The 20,853-nt window shown below is 34.7% G+C and overlaps 2 protein-coding genes and 1 pseudogene across 5 annotated transcripts in view; 2 read left to right on the forward strand and 1 right to left on the reverse strand.

Moving 5' to 3' along the window:
* LOC125660768 (P2X purinoceptor 4-like) overlaps nt 1-12,111 on the reverse strand; it is a 32,725-nt gene extending 20,614 nt beyond the window's left edge. For all 4 annotated transcript variants that reach the window (XR_008799638.1, XR_008799639.1, XM_048892583.2 and 1 more), the window contains exons 1-6: nt 11,980-12,111; nt 8,825-8,978; nt 8,579-8,650; nt 2,210-2,285; nt 426-510; nt 160-246 (exon numbers count right to left, since the gene is read on the reverse strand). Coding sequence is in view for 2 of the 4 variants with exons in the window: in XM_048892583.2 (XP_048748540.1) it covers nt 160-246; nt 426-510; nt 2,210-2,285; nt 8,579-8,650; nt 8,825-8,978; nt 11,980-12,110 (605 nt within the window). In the remaining 2 variants the exon portion in view is untranslated. The remainder of the gene's footprint in view (nt 1-159; nt 247-425; nt 511-2,209; nt 2,286-8,578; nt 8,651-8,824; nt 8,979-11,979) is intronic.
* A 54-nt stretch (nt 12,112-12,165) lies between these two features.
* LOC125660788 (uncharacterized) lies at nt 12,166-20,122 on the forward strand. The gene is made up of 3 exons (XM_048892597.2): nt 12,166-12,284; nt 18,203-18,421; nt 18,798-20,122. Exons 2-3 carry the CDS (start codon nt 18,247-18,249, stop codon nt 19,724-19,726), a joined length of 1,104 nt encoding a protein of 367 aa, XP_048748554.2. The 5' UTR covers nt 12,166-12,284; nt 18,203-18,246; the 3' UTR covers nt 19,727-20,122.
* On the forward strand, nt 13,527-14,852 carry LOC125662167 (uncharacterized; annotated as a pseudogene).
* Nucleotides 20,123-20,853: the final 731 nt, after the last annotated feature.

Genomic DNA, 20,853 nt, shown 5'->3' on the forward strand with positions numbered 1-20,853 from the left:
TTTGTTCAGAAAAGCTCACTTGAGCCTTCAGCTCAGAAGAGCTAAAACCTGAAAGACATTCCTAAATAAACCTCTTTATTTATCTCAGAACCTTGGCCTGTGATGACAAAGTAAACTGTAAATATTAATAAAGATCTGTGGATAATGATGTCTACGTACCTTTTAACATTATACTTTGGAAACTCTATATTATTCTTAATGAAGACCGTAAAATCTTTTGAATTCTCCAAAACTGCCGGTTTTGGGCTGAAGAAAAAGAGAAACAAACTGTTGCACTAATTCCTATGAACATTAAAAGTTTTCAAAATTCAAAAAACTTTCTAAAGCTTTAAATCTTAAATTAGTGTAGATGCTTTTTAGAGTGACTAGTATCTACTAAAATGTTCAATCTATATAAAGAAAAAACCAAGACAGAAATATCCTACATCTCTAAAGTTCCTTTTTCCACGGGACACCAGGCATATATGTCACATCTGCCCACGTCAGTATTACACTTTCCTGTTAAAACTCCTGTGGAGAGAAAGACAATTCAAACATTTTCAAAAATATCATTTAAAAAAAATTGGGATAGAAAATAGTTTGATTTTTGCATTTTGAATCAAGATGATCTGAGAAATAAAATTGTTCAAATTAGGTATAACATATTTTGCAAGTTAAGACTTTGATTGATATTTCAAAATGTTCCAAATCAAACTTAATAAACTGACCGATTCACTAGGCACTGATCAAATTATCCTTGCTGCATTACAAATCATTATTATGTTTTGAAGTTCTGTTTACGCATTAAGTAAGTTGGCAAGTTTGCTTAACCATTGCCCACTGGTAGAGATGAGCTTACCATTGCCAACTGGTACAAATGTGCTTACCATTGCCCACTGGTACAAATGTGCTTACCATTGTCCACTGGTACAGATGTGTTTACCATTGCCCACTGGAAGAGATGGGCTTTCCATTGCCCACTGGTAGAGATGAGCTTACCATTGCCCACTGGTAGAGATGAGCTTACCATTGCCCACTGGTAGAGATAAGCTTACCATTGCCCACTGGCAGAGATGTGCTTATCATTACCCACTGGCAGAGATGAGTTTACCATTGCCCACTGGTGGAGATAAGCTTACCATTGCCCACTGACAGAGATGTGCTTAACATTACCCACTGGCAGAGATGAGCTTACCATTGCCCACTGGTGCAGAAGAGCTTACCATTGCCCACTGGTAGAGATGTGTTTATCATTGCCCACTGGCAGAGATGAGCTTAACATTGCCCACTGGCAGAGATGTGCTTAACATTACCCACTGGCAAAGATGTGCTTACCATTGCCCGCTGGTGCAGATGAGCTTACCATTGTCCACTGGTGCAGATGAGCTTACCATTGCCCATTGGTAGAGATGTGTTTATCATTGCCCACTGGCAGAGATGAGCTTAACATTGTCCACTGGTAGAGATAAGCTTACCATTGCCCACTGGCAGAGATGTGCTTATCATTACCCACTGGCAGAGATGAGCTTACCATTGCCCACTGGTAGAGATAAGCTTACCATTGCCCACTGGCAGAGATGTGCTTATCATTACCCACTGGCAGAGATGAGCTTACCATTGCTCACTGGTGCAGATGAGCTTACCATTGCCCATTGGTAGAGATGTGTTTATCATTGCCTACTGGTAGAGATGAGCTTAACATTGCCCACTGGCAGATATGTGCTTAACATTACCCACTGGCAAAGATGTGCTTACCATTGCCCGCTGGTGCAGATGAGCTTACCATTGTCCACTGGTAGAGTTGAGCATACCATTGCCCACTGGTAGAGATGAGCTTATCAATGCCCACTGGTACAAATGTGCTTACCATTGCCCACTGGTAGAGATGAGCTTACCATTGCCCACTGGTACACATGTGCTTACCATTGCCCACTGGTAGAGATGTGCTTACTATTTCCCCCTGGTAGAGATTTGCTTACCATTGCCCACTGGTAGAGATTTGCTTACCATTGCCCACTGGTAGAGATTTGCTTACCATTGCCCACTGGTAGAGATGAGCTTACCATTGTCAATTGGTAGAGATTTGTTTACCATTGCCCACTGGTAGAGATGTGCTTACCATTGCCCCCTGGCAGAGATTTGCTTACCATTGCCCACTGGTAGTATTTGCTTACCATTGCCCACTGGTAGAGATGACCTTACCATTGTCCATTGGTATAGATTTGCTTACCATTGCCCACTGGTAGAGATGTGCCAGCTGGACAGTCCCGGTCCAAGGTGCAGTTGGAACCCTTTATTTTGATGTCCTGTATAACAAGCTCTCATGAAAACATGTTTCAAAAACACATCCAGTGTATGAAATCTATTTAACTGATTCAAACATGCATTATGGTTCATATATTGCCAATTACATGTGCATACAATGTGTTCATAATTTGGGAACAAATTTAAAAATTTATATTATATATCAATGTTTTCACAACAGCTGTTTCAGAACTACAAGGAGGTCATAGTCCAAGATCACTAGGTCAAAAGTCTCAAGTTGGTATCAAATGAAATTTCAAAAATAAAGGAAATTAAAATTAACTAGAACTGTCCTTTTCGGATCAATACCCCCCCCCCCGTGTGCCACTATATAATGGATAAAACAGACTGCCTCAGATCAAACCAGAAGTTGTCTAATCAAATGGTCATCTAGTATATTATTTTTCTCTATTGAAAATTTTGCATTAAAAAAAAAATCAATGAAGCAATGAAATATTAAAAAGATTTCTGGTGACATACACACTATACCAATAAATTGGATTTTCAGAGAACCTAACTGTTTATTAGCGTTTCTCTTAATCTGGTACATGGTTTAAAAATAGCTAGAGTATGAACATCCTCCCTCACTATTCATACATTCACTATAAATCAAAATGTAAGGTACATAAATATTATTTACCTTTAATAAACAAGAGTACCACCAACAGAACATAATACACCCATGAAAACTTAATATAGGGTGTTTTTCTCACACCATGATTTGTAGAACTTGGATTCAAGTAGTATCACCAATATCAGGGTGTGACATACTTTCTTTGCATCATAAAAACAAGACAAATTATGTACTCTCTATGCAATATTTTCACTTGGCATAAGATGTATGTGTACCAAGTTTGATGGTTCTAGCCTTAACGAATCAGTCTGTACCCTGCTAATATGACCTTGACCTTAAGAAACAACAGGCATCCTCCGCCAGGCATAAAGTGTATAATGTGTACCAAGTTTGCAATCCTATCCCCAACAGTTTGGTCTGTATATTGCCTACAAGGCTTTCCTACTAAGTGATACTGTGACCTTTACCTTTGACCTTGAAAAACAATAGGCATATTCCTCTCATTATGGTGATCAAATGTACCAACTTGCAATATCTTGGAGCTTACAGTTCAGTTTGTATCCGGCCTACAAGGTCCTACTAAGTGATACTGCAACCTTGACTGTTGACCTCTAACCTTGAAAATCAATGGGCATCTTCCTCTCATCATGGTGATCAAATGTACCAAGTTGCAATATCCTAGAGCTTACAGTTCAGTTTGTACTCTGCCTACAAGGTTTTCCTACTAAGTAATACTACGACCTTGACCTATGACTTTTGACCTTGAAAAACAATAGGCATCTTCCTCTCATTATGGTGATAAAAATATACCTAGTTGTAATATCCTGGAGCTTACGGTTCAGTTTGTATCCTGCCCACAAGGTTTTCCTACTAAGTGATACTATGACCTTGACCTTTTGACCTCTGATTTCGAAAAACAATAGACATCATCTTCTCATCATGGTGATCAAATGTACCAGGTTGTAAAATCCTGGAGCTTATGATTTGGTCTGTATCCTACCCACAAGGTTCGGACAGACAGTCAGACAATGCCCTACCATAATACATCCCATCTTTGACGTTGGACGTATAAAAATGTATGTACCGTATATACTCGTCTATAAGTTGATTCGCCTATAAGTCGGTTGTATAGGTTTTTAGGTTATTTTGAAGGGAATTACCATTAACTGACCCATTTATAAGTTGGTCTAACTTTTTTCAAGAAACAGTTAACTATTTCAAATCAACGCTCTAATGTTTTTACCCATGTTTCAAATAATATGTTGAGAAATGCACAGATATTTGAAATTTTTTCCCAACAAATCAATTTCATATCAATACTCTTATTTATTTATCCATTTTCCAGTAATGTTTTGGGATATGACATCGATATTTCACTTTTATTCTCAGCAAATTAAACTGTTACTATTTTGTTTATTTCGTCCATGTTTTTGTTGTTTAAAAAATACTAGGCTATACATTACACCATCCAGAAAAATACTTATCTTCTTAGGACACTCCTATTAGTCGGACATAGAGTTTTGGACCAAAATTTAACTCCCAAAAATCCGACTTATAGGCGAGTATATACGGTAAAAGGTCTGATTCAAACCTTCTAATCCTTTGTTAACTTTTTGAAATATTCTCCAGACAAAGAAACCTAGATGTCCCTTTTAAACAAAGTACAAAATAGCATAACTTTCTATTAGTTTAAATATTCTAATTAAGAAATAACAAATGCATAACTTCAGTCTAAGAACAATGTATTTACAACATTTAAATCAAATCTCTTCATGAATTTTTAAGATATATTCTTTTTAATTGAAAAAAATAACAAAGTCCATAAGTAGAAAAAAGCCTGTAAATTGATGACAAATCATCCAATCAATATGAAAATACCAGGTGCACATTTTCATATGAAGAGTAATGAGTGTTCAGATTTTCAGGAAAACCCATGCTCTAGTTTCTTAGAACATGCATGGACAAAATCATGTCTACAGACAGAGATACAAGGTGATTCCAATATACCCCTTCTTCGTTTGTTGGGGGTTTAAAAAGTCTGTATACATATCAAATTCCAAAGACCTGGTCGTGATGACTGAATCTATTTGTAAAATGTCAAAGCCCTAACCCCTTTGGTTCAAAATTAATAGTCAAGGTTAAACTTTTCCCCTTATTAAAGTGTGATGCTAAAGCCATCAATGACACTGGGGTGAAAAAAAAAGAAGCTTTTCCGACATTTGTCATACCAAGCTGAAAATACAAATGATTTACTAATTAAGCATTGCTATAGCTGTACATGTTATCTTACCAATGTACTTGTTTATTCAGAATTAGCTTCTAATGTCTCTTCATTAAAATGTTAGTGCTCTATATATTTTTTTAATTTGTAACCTTGTTTCAAGGTTATTTTCTGGTAATTAGAAAACTTTGTGCTAAGTATGAAATTCTAATGTCTTTCCATAACAAAACTTGATTCAAATAAAAATTTCTGAAAAAAATAAATGAGTGACCTCAACATTTGCCAAATGACCTTGGTTTGCCATTTTAAGATAAGCAACCTTTGTCTCTAGTATGAGCTTTCATAAGGTCTCTCTGTTACAAATTTGCACTGACTTTTTTTTACTAGTGACCTTGGCCTTTGCCAAATGAACTGTGTCATGACACATTGTTTGGGCTTAAGCAACCCACCATGATTTAGGACAGTGGACAAACAGTTAGACATGGTAAGTCCCATCTACCACCCCAAAATTTGTTTCCAGAGGTTCTAACTGTGCAGTAAGTTTGTTTGCTATATGTTCAGGTGTATAAAAGAACATACATGTACATATGTATCTAAAGATTCAAACCAATGCATTTTCAATGTAAAAGAAACACAATCAGGTCAGACCACCTGAAGGAGTCACGACAAAACTAAATGTAACTATACATGTATGTTCCCACTTCATCAGCTAAATGTCCAGAAACAAAAACACAGAAAGTTATTGCATTTTTGCTATCTCAGGGGTCAATGATTTTGCTATTTTGGTAGAAGTTTCTATGAACTACTATATATATTCAGAAAGAATTTAAAACAGATGGTTCCATAGATATTGAATTAAATGTATTTTTACATATGAAACATGAAACTCAAATTTAGGGGGAATGAATTTCACTTTGTTGGTAGAAGTTTCCATACTCATTACAACAATCTACCTTCTTTATTTGTCAAATGTTAAGAAATGAAGAAAAGTTTTCAACACATAATTCATTTTTTTTTTTAGATACATGTACATGTATATGATCCATTATACAGGAGCCTCATATTTCTCGATATCAATGTATTTTTTGGGGTAGAAATATGATATTATCATTTATAAATATGTATTACCTTTTTATTCAATTTGTCCAAGAGTAAAGTGAAAGAGTTTTTAAGACAGCACCATTCCTCAAGCCCTCAAGCTCCAAGAGAGCAGTAACCTTTGAACTTCACCAATTTTGATATAAATGTTATGCAACAATTTTGGTGAAAAGTAGCCATGTAGTTTTTGAGCAAAAGTTGATGGCATTCAAGACTTCTAACTCAGATGAGTGTACAGATAGCAATAGTTTACCAGAGTGACCTAATAACAAAAGTCGATGGCATTCAAGACTTCTAACTCAGCTGGGTGTACAGACAGCAATAGTTTACCTGAGTGACCTAATAACAAAAGTCGATGGCATTCAAGACTTCTAACTCAGCTGGGTGTACAGACAGCAATAGTTTACCTGAGTGACCTAATAACAAAAGTCGATGGCATTTAAGACTTCTAACTCAGCTGGGTGTACAGACAGCAATAGTTTACCTGAGTGACCTAATAACAAAAGTCGATGGCATTCAAGACTTCTAACTCAGCTGGGTGTACAGACAGCAATAGTTTACCTGAGTGACCTAATAACAAAAGTCGATGGCATTCAAGACTTCTAACTCAGCTGGGTGTACAGACAGCAATAGTTTACCTGAGTGACCTAATAACAAAAGTCGATGGCATTCAAGACTTCTAACTCAGCTGGGTGTACAGATAGCAATAGTTTACCTGAGTGACCTAATAACAAAAGTCGATGGCATTCAAGACTTCTAACTCCGCTGGGTGTACAGACAGCAATAGTTTACCCAATAACTGTTACAATACAATCAGAACAAGCAAACAATGCTTAAGCCTTTTGATACAAAATAAGGCTGTTCAATATATTCGCTAATTTAAAATGCAGTAAAAAACCATTTGTTGGTCAAAATATTGATCTAACGATGTTCTTAAATCTAAAACTTTTTCTCATATCAGAGAGTATTAATAATATTGTTAGTTCTAAGATGAATATGAAATTTAAAGAAAGATTTTACTCTAATAAAGTATAACTTGAAAAAAAAAAATCATTATTTTCAAATTACTTGAAATTGCACAGTGTGGGGTACATGTATACCAAGTTTGATGATCACACCCTTAATAATACTGTTTTCCCCTCGTGATTACCCGTGGAAGTATGACCTTGAGAAATAACAGACATCTTCCTCTCAACATGTGCACCAGATTTGACTATCTTTCCCCTTTTCTTTTTACAGATTCACACTATACAACATTGCAATCTGTCTGTGATGGTTTATGATGTGCATCAAGTTTGATTTTCCTTACTAGTACTGATTCCATCATCTTTTGTGCCTAAAAATTTATCAATGTGAGTTTGACATTGACCTTTGATATTGAATAAAAATAGGTTTCTTCCTCTAACCAATGGAAACATGTGCACTAAGTTTGATGATTCTGACCATTATATCAGTACTGCTTTTATCTACCCCACAAGACACTGACAAACATATTGCACCATACCATAATAGGTGTATAACAAACAAAATCTTAAGGAGGAATAACACACCTGAGAAATCTGATATGGAGAGTGGAGGATACATGTATGTACAACATTTTGAAATGGAAACCAACAAGATGTTTTTGTGAAACACATATGACCCTGTATGGTGTTGAAATAATTCTGGTACCCAAAGGTCTTGTCACATAGATGCTGCGTAAACGGAGACAAAAGGTATGGTTTGCAATGATGTACCATGCCTTTTGTCTCCGTTCACGCAGCGTCTTGGTTTTATGATTAAGAAAGCCCTCAATTTCATGAATATTGATTTTCATATATATCAACCAATCAGGGAGCTCCCTTAATTTTTTTGGATGAAAATAAAAATACTTGAAGATCACCGCGTGGCTCATAGTAGAATAATCAGAGAAAAACTGCCAATCAAAATAACTTTATTAATATGGAATTTGCCAGCATAGCCTTTATCTTCTTCTTCTAATTTAGGAACCAGACTCACTAGTAAATGCATATATGACTCTGCAATAAAGCCTCTGTTGTTCAGGTAGGTTTCATTTAATATATAGCTATATACTTCTCTTGCTTTTATAAAAGTGATATGTAAGCCTTTGTGTTTGTTACTATTTGTAAATTTACCTGTGGGTGGAGCCATTAAAATATCAAAATCTGTTATCGTGACTGTAATTGGTCAATAAATGATCGTATCATTTCATAAATATTCATGAAAATCTAGGGTTTCTTTGATCATACAGACACGGTTTGAGGTAGGATTGGCTATAGCGACACAGTATTGTTGAGTACTTATTTAATATATTTTCATTTTAGTTCCAAAAGGAAGTCGGCCATTATGGTGATGTGTTATTCCTCCTTATAAACATAAAACTTTACTGCATTAAGCCTCACCTCTGGACATGTGCCAAGTGTTTGGAATGGAGTAACAATCAGATTTGTTATAACAAAGAAGGCATTATTTTCCTACAATAAAGCATAAATTCATACTTAGAGGGACAAAGTACAAATACAAAGTGTATACTTCCTCTTAAGAGTAACTAAATGATTTCAAGAAATGAGAATTGAATAAATTGTAGTAGTCATTTTCTAACAAACGGAGATCCTTCAACCAATGCTAAATATAAATATAAAATTTACCTGAGGGGGTACAATGTAGTCTGCCACATCCCAGATAGATTGAATGTCTGGATGTATTGAGGTGTTCACCATGACAATGCCTTTGACCTTTGTAGTGACCACACTTTGTACATTGTCAAAGTCCTGGTAACCTTTCTTGTAAATGATAGCATACCTGTAGAAATGCATATCTGTGAGACGGCATACCAATGAGAAAAGTATGTTGAGAAAATAACTATACATATATATTCCAACTGATTTGTGGTAAATGAATCTATAACTGTAGAATGGCTTCTATACTGGTAAGGATGTATCAGAACTGCCTCATACATGTATTATCTGTACTTTCCCTTTTGTAAAAGTGAAGTTCAAGCATTTAATGTTTAATCAAATTTTGCTTTATGACAGCAAATAAAAGGATGTGCATCTCATGCCATGGTTGTAATAGGTTTTTCTAATCAACATTTTATGAATAAATAATTTCAGGTGTTTGATATATTTGTTGAACTTTATCACAGCTAATTCACAATGTACAATTCTTAATGCACATGATACAGGTGTAGTATAAAGGAGAGAGGAGAAAATCTGTGGCCGGGAATCGAACCTGGGACCCCATTACTAGTCAGGTGCTGTAACCACTGAGCTACCCACGCTGATATCCAGGGTCTGTTTAGCCCTAATGACTACACACTGAGGTATCTTCATTTTATAGATTGATACACTCTTCAAGGTAGAAATTTTATCTTTGTTTCAGCAGCAAATGGTCTACCGATTTATACTGTAATAGGGTATGAAAAAGCTGCATCACAATTAACAATAGAGCATTAAGCATTTAATAATAAAATACTTGTTCATATTTTTTATTGTTTACCCCGTCCAACTGATGTCAGTATTCTAGAACCAAGTTGTCAGTATTTTGAGCACTTTGTCAGTATAAAAGTTGAATATAACAAGAAAAGCTACACGGGTTGTTAAACCCTTTTTTTTTTTTTTTTATATGAACAACACCTTGTTGTCATATAAATAGGATGTTGCTGTTTACTGTTGCTTTTGTATTTTGTAATTATCATGGTTTTCCATCATTCTTTAAATCTGTCATATTTTATAAAATACCACAGCATTTTGATAAACTAATTTTTTATAGAGTCCACGAGGTTATCTTCTTGAAGAAGGTTGCCGGTTGTATTAATTTTGACCTTGCTCTTTGTTCAATAAATTTCATTTAAATTATATTCCCTACATCAATACCATTTATCCCTTAATTTCAAAACAATTTGAACTTGATAAAATATGGAACGAAAATAAATACTCCATATTGAATTAATGTTAGAAATATCCATGAATCTTGTCTTTGACTTATTAGACACTTTCAGCTTCGATAAGTTGTTTACTATGAACGTGTCTGTAGCAGTCATTTATGCTTCCGTGACCGCAGCTGAAGTCCATGTTGCACGCACTACAAAACACCATGTGATCTTTTTTCGATTGTTGGAGGCATGGCCAAAGCACTCTGTATGAGTCTTTAAAATTAGGGCACATTTTTTTTCTTGTTTTGAACCTCTGAATGGGTTTGAATGTTTCGTTTGCATTCTCATCAATCTGACATTCGCCATCCATGCTTTTTAAAAAGTTTGACATAAATCAGTATCAATGGTGCACTTTAAACAATGGTAACTTTAATTGACTAACTGGTTCCCTATTGACCTCGCTTCTCTCCTCGATCTAATCACCGGGGAACCAGTTTAATTCAATTGACAAGGTTTTTTTATCATACCGATCGGAAACTGATTTTTTTCCAGATTTGTGGAAAATCGTAGATTCTTAACGTGAATCCGTAGAGCGTATTTTGACTTTAAAATCTGTGGAAAATACGGACAATCCGTACAAGTAAACAGCTCTGATATTGACATTCATAGGGGGTGCAATGACAGCTCTTGTGATTTATGTTTTAGAAGAGGAAAAGAGGAAATTTAAGTGACTGTTTAGTTGCATACTGTCAGATCAAGGAAAACTTATTACTCAAAGTAAAATAATTTCAATGCTTCCTTTCCAGAGCATAATGATAGCCTGGTTCTGATAGCCACTCATCAATCAACATGGTATCAATTAAACTGTATTCTATATCAATAATTTTCCTATGTAACAACACTAGTGATGTATTGATTATCGTCGACTTTCGATTGTCGATCGCTATAACTGAAACCATGTGAATAATCGATGGTCATTTTGAAAATCAAAAATCGCTGACATCGGGATAACCATATTTTTTAAAAATAATACAAATATTCCCGCCGCAACTTCACTAAAATTAAAAATGGCTGGCGAAAATGAATCATCCAATAAGATTGAATATTGTTTTAGCATCCCTCTAGAGAATCTGTCACTCAACATATGGAAACGTAACCATTGCCGGTGAAGGGCTGCAAAATTTAGGCCTATGCTTGGTGCTTACAGTCTTTGAGCAGGGAGGGATCTTTATTGTACCACACCTGCTGTGACATGGGGCCTCAGATTTTGCCTCTTTCAACAAGCAAGGCGTAATGAGGCTCTATTCTAACCCGGATCCCATAAGAACAACAACAAAAGTCGAGAGATCTATCCCTATCCCGGAAAAACAAAATCGAAAGTATGGGATTATTAACTTCAAATTTCTAATGATTTTAGACTTCTCCGTATGAGTGAAAAATTCTCGAGAGAGACGTTAAACAAGATACAATCAATCAAATGATTTTCTTCTAATTAACATAATATTTAGGGTAAAAATAAAGTAAATTTGATATATTTAAGCCATAAATTTAAAATGAATAAAATTCGATTATTTTTCAATTAATCAATCGAAAAAGTGCATCCAATTAATCTGATCATTGATTTTTTCCCCCACCACTATACAACAATGACATAATATCAGCATCCGAAGAGGCATCAGTCCAAATATTCAGCCTCGACGAATCTCGCTGAGATTATTTACAACACTGCTTGGAATGGCTCACAAAATTGTTCATTTACAAGGGTTAACACTTAACAACTGTCTGCAGTGTATTATAAATAAAAGTGAAATATGTTGTACACATCGTAATTGTATCATAATTGACCTTAAAATAGTTCTATAAATTTACATGGACACTGGCTTTTAAAAAAAAATTAACTAGATCTAGTACGTATTTAAAAGTACACACCCGATGACATAGCCTATGATGCAGAGCTGGATAAAACGGTTGATCACACCGACCTTCTTGCTTTGTATATGGACAATTCGCGGTGTGTCATACTCAAAAAACACGCCGAAAGCAGTACTAATGAAGTTCATGATTGGATTTCTTTATCAGTATCTCATCGTTGAATCGTTATTCTCACATGACGTTGAGTACTTTCACTTTTGATATCGGATTTACACGGATCTCGATCTCGATCTAATAAAGAAGCGGCAGACGATCATTCAGCTGGAGATTGGGACAAAGAAAACATCTGTAAAGCTTCTTCAGTGAGTTATGGTGCTATATAAATAATGGAACATTGCACATATAATGTATATCTCAATGAAAGGGGAAAGTTAAGCCGAATTCGACATTAATTAAAGGCAGGTGAAGTGGGGCTAGTGTAAAAGCCGGAATGGAGGCAATCCCAGGTAGCACAAAACGTTTTCATAACATTGTATTCCTGTTGTAAGGATGTTATCGGAAAACATTACTAACAAAACATTTTTATAATGTTATAATAACATTTTTTTTTCAGTTGTAAAAACGCTATAAGCAAACGTTTTTGACCAATGTTTTAAAATCATTTTGTCATCGTTTTAAAAACATTATAAAAACATTATTGAAAATGTTAGGATCATCTTTCTTTTAAACATTTGAAAATACGTTTTCAAAACGTTTTAATAATGATTTTAAAAACATACTTAATATACTATGTTTTTTCAAAAAGTGACCCAAATCAAAGTAGTGTTTTAAATATATTCTTTTGAAAATTATTTTTTTTTTAAATTACATAATATTAAAATGTTGCCAGCCAACACAAATATAACATTGCCTTACAATGTTGATAAAACATTTTTAAAACGTTACAGAAATACATATAACTTTAAAAAACTATTAGTACTTCAACTTAATTTGATTTATGTAATTGATGTAACACTTTAAAAAAAAATGTTTAACAAGACTCAACTGCAGTATATTGAATTATGATAATCATTTTGTAAGTTAAGGACAATGATTTCATGCTTCTAAATTACCGAAAGTCATCTTACATCAGTTTTAAAACATCTTTGATACAAAAAAGAGTAAAAGTCTATTTTTAACTTAACAATATTTTAAACAATGGAATTCATTTCATTTGCTTGTGGGCATGCATGCTCTGCTCTGGGAATTAAATTCCCCCTTTCAATGTGTTTACGGAGAGTTATGATGGAATGACACAGCGGGACACTATGGCCAAGACTCATACAGCCGATCCTATAGTTATGCAATTTTCTCGCGATTTGATATGCTGTGTAGGTCAAAGTTTTGGAAAACCCAAGCCATTCTTGTTACACAGAGTCTGCGAGCTGGTGAACAGTCGGTTAAAGTGAGTATAATTTTGTAGTTAATATTAATTTTTATTTCTTATAAATGCCAGCATCAATATGTAAATGATTCATTCTGTATATTTAGCAATTGTAAGTGTTGCGCCTGCATAGCCAACCTTTACACTGGTATTAAACTGATGATAGTAACTTGATATCCTGCAACAGGATATATCTGCCATAAATTCTTCAGTGGATGTAGAATTTGATACGATTGAAAGACTGTTACCATCAGGAAACAGGCTGGACACGGCAGGGGAAGTAGAAGACTTCCAGGACTCCTTAGATGATAGTGCAAAGAAGAAACTGGTATAAGGAATTAAATTGCTTATGTGTATATCTATAAAGGGTACTGATTTAAGTATGATTAATTTAATAATTCGTCTTTTCATCCGTAAAATCCATATACTATACATTCATATTGTACTATAATTAAAACATGACGTTCGTTTTAGATAAATGCCATGGCCTCTCTGCAGGGTGGAGATAATGCAGGAGAGATTAGCAGAGCAGTGATGAGATTTGTAATGACTAACAGTTTAGTGGCATTGGACAGAAAGGGAAAATAGCCTTTATTGGAACACCCCTGTACAAAATCATTCTTTGTAAGTTTAAACAATACAAATTTGGTATATTAAATAAAAAATGATAATAAACTAAAACATATAAGTACATCACTTTTGTCCTCATGATTTCATTTCAGTATATGTAGTACATGTCATTTTGATTGATGTTGTAATTCAACTGTTTTAAACACATGCATTGATTTAATATATAATTTTTACAATGAATTCCATTTCACATTTTTATAGCTGCTGCACGCAAAGCATCAAAGAAAACTGTTTCGTTTGCGACAATCAAACAAGAAGTTTTAGACGTCCTCAGATTCGCCCCATACCTTCCTGGAGGAACTAATTATGCTAAGGTATATATGAAGTTTGTCATCAGAAAAATACAGTAAAACATTGTTAAACCTTATGCTGGTCTGTTTATACAACTCTGTATCATATCACTTGTTTCTTGTCTTCATCAGCTGTGTGAATACACATAGTACATGCAGTTGTCCGCATAAATGAGTAATAATTTTGTAAATTTATGTTTCATGTTCAAATCTTTCTTTTTCAGAAAAAAGGGGGAAAGAAGTCGATACAAATAGATGAATTTCCATCAGATTCGGAATAATTAATATTATATGGACTGATTTTTCCAAAAATACAAATTTTATTTGCAAAGAAGACTTTTGTTTATTTTATTTTATTACGGTTCAGGTTTTTAAACATATTCACAGTATATAAAAACATTGGTGAAAGGGTTTGAAAACATTTATCAAAATTGTTGGAAGAATGTATCTTGTAAAATTGAATTATCTTGTAAAATTGAATTTTAAATGCTCTCAAATGGTTTCTATAAATGTTCTTAAAACGTTTCTTCTAAATGTTTTCAAATGGTTTCTATAAATGTTCTTAAAATGTTTCTTCTAAATGTTCTCAAATGGTTTCTTAGAAATGTTCTCAAAACGTTTCTTCTAAATGTTATGAAAACGTTTCTTAGGAATGTTTACAAAACATTGCAGTACAATGTTTTCAAAATATGTTATGCCAACGTTTAAAAAACCATACAAATCACGTTATAATAACGTTTTAGAAAATGTTTTCATAACATTTTCACAATGTTTTTACAACGTTTTAATAACGTTGTTGTGCTACCTGGGATGACATGAATAAAATCCAAAATATCTCCGTTAATTAATTCTTATAGAATTTCATTCGGTGAAGTTTCCCCATATCTGTGGAACCAGAATGTGTATAGGATATTTGAAATATATTAATAAGGTAAGTTAATAAAGTTTGTGGGAATGGATGGGACTCGAAAAAAAGAGTGTAAAATGAAAGGTGAAGATAACTAACAGTGATCAGTCTGAGGCAGTGGATCTCGATCAACTTCATTCGGTATCTAGTTACTAGTACCAGTCTATGGACCCCAAACTTTGAGTAAATATAAACACTTAAGAAATTATTTGAATTTGTAAGAGAAAATCCTGTCGGAATGGACAGAGGTGTGTACAGAAGTCAGAGGCGGATCCAGGAATTGTGGTTACGACGGGGAGGGGGACACTTTATGAGGCAGGGGGTCTGGGGGCCGCCTTGAGGGCCCCAGTGGCTTCAGGGCAAAGCCCCCGGAAGCACCTGGATTTTATAGGATTTGAAATATGTCTCCTATTTAGTCATTTTTACTGTTTTCTATCATTTAAAAATAAGGTGAAATTAATGAAATGACACAAATTTTAAGGAAAAATTAAGTTCTCCCAATAAAGTAATTCAAGAAATCAAAAGATTTTGCCATTTATTCCCCCAGGAGTGGAAGAAATTATTGCTTCTTTTATCGTTTAGTACATTTTTCTGAACCAGACACCACGATTTACCTTAAAGACTGTGCTCCCCCCCCCCCTCCCCTTTAAATCCGCCACTGACAGTTTAACAAGAAATATGACTCATATTATGAGCTATCATCCCTCAATAATCTGCAATATCTCAAGTGTATAAGTTTCTTGAATTTTTTTGGGAAGTTTCCACTCATGTTTTATAATTTAACTTTCTTAGTTTAAAGGGGCATTAGCTGTGAAAGTTATCTGGCAACTTTTTTTTTCAAAATCAAATTACATATTCTTGTACCTGTTTTGATGTTAAAAAGCTTTTGAAATCTATGTTATTACTGAAATTAATTTTTTTCAAAATCAAATTACATATTCATGTACCTGTTTTGATGTTAAAAAGCTTTTGAAATCTATGTTATTACTGAAATTTATAACATCCAGAGCAATTTTCATTAAATTGAATTTTTGGTGACATACTGACAGCTAGTCTGAAATTTTGATACTTTCTGTGTCAGGAAATATCAAAATCATAAAAAAAAGCCAGGAAAACATCAGATATTTCGGACTAACTGACATCTAATGCCCCTTTAACATGAAACAAGGATGTTGGAATGAGCGGATGAGTTACTTTTTTTCTCTCCCATAATATTGACACTGGTAATTATGTTCCATGACTGTAGTGTTCATCATCAAATTATATTCAATTTTCAGATCACCTGAGCTGAAAGCTCAAGTGAGCTTTTCTGATCGCCTGTTGTCTGTCGTCTGTCTGTCTGTCTGCCTGTAGTAGACTTTACATTTTCGACTTCATCTCCAGAACCGCTGGGCCAATCTCTACCAAACTTGGCAAAAAACATCCTAAGGTAATAGGCTTTGAATTTTTTTTTCAAAATGAAGGACCATGCCCCCTTTACAGGGGAGATAATCACAAAAATGCAAAAATAGGGTGGGGTCATTCAAAAATCCTTTTTTCAAGAACCACCAGGCCAGAAGAGCTGAAATTTACATGAAAGCTTCCTGACATAGTGTAGATTCAAGTTTGTTAAAACCATGACCCTGGGGGTAGGATGAGGCCATACTAAAGGATCAAAGTTTTACATACAAATATATAGGGAAAATCTTTTAAAAAAATTCTTGTCAAGAACTGCTAGGCCAAGAAATTACAAATTTACATGAAAGCTTCCGGACATAGTGCAGATTCAAGTTTGTTAAAATCATGGTCCCCAGGGTAGGATGGGACCACAATAGGGTATCAAAGTTTTACGTATACAAATATATAGGGAAAATCTTTAAAAATTTTCTTGTTAAGAACTGCTAGGCCAGGAAATTACAAATTTACAGGAAAGCTTCCTGACATAGTGCAGATTCAAGTTTGTTAAAATCATGGTCCCCGGGGTAGGATGGGACCAAAATAGGATATCAAAATTTACAAATATATAGGGAAAATCTTTTTAAAAAGTCTTCTGAAGAATCTCTAGGCCGGAAAGGTTTACATTTACATTAAAGCTCCTGACATAGTGCAGATTCAAGTTTGTTAAAATCATGCCCCTTGGGGGAAGGGTGGGCCACAATAGGGGATCAAATTTTTTATATTCAAATTTATAGATATATAGAGAGAAATCTTTAAAAATCTTCTTCTCAAGAACCATTCGGCTAAAGAAGTTTACATTTACATGAAAGCTTCCGGAAATAGTGCGGATTCAAGTTTGTAAAACTCATGGTCCCCAGGTTGGGGCAACACGTGGGGATCAAAGTTTTACATGCGAATATATGTACAGAAATCATGGAATATCGGCCAAGGTGACTCAGGTGAGCCTCATGTGTATATATTCTAATTAGGGGCGTAGCCAGAGTACTTTTGATGTGTACGCCCGAGTAAGCAGGGGTTTGGGGTCGCCTTAAGGCCCCCAATGGATTCAGGGCAAAGCCCCTGGAAACTGGTAAATTTTAGACGATTTCGATGTGTATATTCGACCCTCCTGAACGCATTTTTCGTACACTTTATAAAATTTGTTGCGCAGCCATATTCGAAGTCTGTTCTGTTTTTGAACAATATGCGGAGATATTGCCCTTCACTACCTTTTGATATTTCTACCCCCCCCTCTCTCTCTCCCTTTTTTGTTGGTGCAAAAATGATGTGGACGTTTGTGCGTACAAACGTACGCCTGGCTACGCGCCTGCTAATAACCCTGGTTCTACAGATCTATGAATAGAAAATTTACCGAATCAAAATATATTAATATTGACAGAGATAATACGATTTTTATTCAGTTCACTTCCTCCATTCCAGCTTTTACACTTGCCTAATTACACTTGAGCTAATCCAAATTACTGAAGTATGTTGCGTAAACTCCTAGCAAACTCCTTGGCAAAAATGACTATTTTGGGAAGCAGATCTATTTTTGTATCCGTATTATTCTATATTACATATAATTATTTTTAAATATAGTTCTTATTCATTTAGGTATAGTTGTTGAAAATTTTGTAACTTTCCGAACGCAAGCGACCATGTCTACATTTTTACTGTTAAGCCAGTTATCCCAAAGATCAAATCTTCTTGATAATTCGTCATCCACGGAAGACGACCAAGATATAGAAATTCGCCCCATTCTGAAATTGGAGCGAGAGAAAAGTGACGACAAAACAAACGAAGTGTTGGAGAAGAAAAAAGAAAACAAGAAAGGTAAAGAAAAAAAATAGCATTATGATTGTGTAGCTCTCAGTCGGATTCGCTCATCGGTGGCAAGGTAGCTCAGCTCTTGACTAGTAGAGACGCAAGGGGCCAGAGTTTGAATCCCATTCAGTACAATTGTTCATTTAGTGCAATAGATAAATGTCTTTAAGGATCAGTCAGGTTTGATCACTGGTGCCAGATGGCTCAGTTGGTAGAGCACCTAACTCGAGACACAGTGGTTCGAATCCCGGTTTGATTCGTTGCAATTTTTCCCTTTCTGATAGAATTATGATAATTTCGTTTACGAATTTTAATTTAAAAGGGAAAGTGATTACTGTCTATATTGTTTATTTATTCAATACTGTTCCATTACTGATTTTGATAGTGAAGAAATCTGAACAAGAGAATGTCAGCCAGAGAAAGAAAACCAGTTCTTGTACAGCACAGAGACGCATGGCAATACCCAAGCGAAACAAAGGCACACAGACGAAAACAAAGACAGTAATAGACGGAAACGCTGTAAACGATCCTGTTATTTCCGTAAGAAATTCCAAAATGAATATGCAAAAATTTTGCAGTGTGATGCAAATAAAGAAAACAAGAGCTGGAAACTTGAAGTTCTTTACGGGCTGTGTCCCAATTTTCTTAATGTGTGGATCAGAGGAAGTTTTGGTTTCAAAGAATGAGAATAACGCCTATGCTTTTATATTAATTAGCGAAATTGGCAATATTATGGCCATACTTACAGATTTTCTTCTTTCTGGACATTACCTTATAAACAGATTCTTTCCTTCAGGACCATTAACTTCATGTACACGTGAGTTTGCAAAAGCGTTTCCCGAGAGTCGCTCAACATTGCAAGTGGTGACACTGTCGCCATATTTATCTTCAACGACAGACCCGATGAATGGTCACCATTTTGTAATGGTAGGTCACATGAGAGACAACCCGGTTCATCGCAATCATGAGGAAAATACGGACCTCAAAAAAGTGATTGATGAGTTTGAGATGTCAAACAAATGTGAAGATGAAGGAAGTTGTTTCGATGCCTCGCTAGCGCGCAATAGATGCGATCACTTGTATTACTGCATGATTATGTCAGTAATTAGAAAGATTAAACCACAGCTTCAGACAAGGAAAACAAAATTTCAAATGAGGATACAATTTGTCGACGAGTTAAAGATGAAACAGAAGAAGAAAAAATCTGGTGAACCGCAGAAAGAAGAGGATGCTTTTGAATGGGAAGGTATTGACAAGGAGGAATGTAAAGCCGGAAAAGCAGAAAATATGAATGACCCTTTTAAAAAGGAATAATCGTATTTGAATACATACTTACATACTATCGTATTTTTAATGATAGTGAGCGGTGGTGGTGAGACAGTTGAATTTCTCTAAAAGTTTTGCAAATTACCATTTATATGAAAAGAGAATCGTTACCGTTAAGTGTCTGTTGCACATTTGTTGATTTGTTAATTCTGGGAATGTGAAATTTCTATATTGTCAAGAAGTTATCTTGGGTTGTGTGTAATTTTGATTAAGTTTAGTGTAATTTGTATTGTGATCAACAGGAGTATGTCTCTTGCAATATTACGATTTGTAACAGTCTTGTATACACGAACTGTCTGCTACACGTGTTCAACACCATCCAATGTTGTGATTTATCCTTCCTGTTAGTGCATTACGAAATAAATGCTGTTACATGTTTCCATATATCATTCTTAAAATGATAAAATATCTTAAGTTTTAAACGTCTGTGTGTAAGTGTAGTATATATAACTGTCTTAATAAATGGCAACTGACCGGTAAAAGATTTACATTCGGGATATCAAACAATTGCCTATTTATATGCGTTACTTACGATGATGATTATGATTGCATAGAGGTGTAATTTGGATGCCACTTGTTATTTGATAGAATTAAAGCATATAAAACGATTAAAAAAATTAGCAGTATGATGACCGTAAAACTTAAGTTGACCGTATTCTTTGTTTATCAGAGTTAAAACGTTGTCTAATCCAGCAATTTTAAAATATTCTATGAAACTAATGGTGTCCGGAATAAACATTTTTTTATTAAATGTGAAGACTAGTGTGTTACATCGGTGTTGATATAAGTAGTTTCTATCTTTTCCTTGTGTATGTGTGTGTGTGTGTTATTGAGGTTTATATATATATATATATATATATATATATATATATATGCTATTATCAAAGTCTTTGTAAAGGCAGACTGATCGATAGACACGGATCGGGATGCATATGACATACTGTATAGACAACTTTAATTATCGAAAACGCTATCGGTTTGAAAGGAATGCTCAAACATGGTTTTTTGTTTAAAGATCAATGCAACTCAGAATTGGTATTGACATTGAAATAAGTATGAATAAGATTTGATGCTATTATTTAGGGAAAGCCACAGAGACCCCTAGTCATGTTTGT

This window comes from Ostrea edulis, chromosome 1 (genome assembly GCF_947568905.1).
Source record: "Ostrea edulis chromosome 1, xbOstEdul1.1, whole genome shotgun sequence".
Taxonomy (NCBI): domain Eukaryota; kingdom Metazoa; phylum Mollusca; class Bivalvia; order Ostreida; family Ostreidae; genus Ostrea; species Ostrea edulis.

Bases quoted from the DNA above. Each gene is read 5' to 3' on its own strand.
- LOC125660788 (XM_048892597.2), top strand. From the start codon at position 18,247: ATGTCTACATTTTTACTGTTAAGCCAGTTATCCCAAAGATCAAATCTT. The intron at 18,422-18,797 runs GTAAAGAAAAAA...TGATTTTGATAG, and splicing joins GAAAAAAGAAAACAAGAAAG to TGAAGAAATCTGAACAAGAG.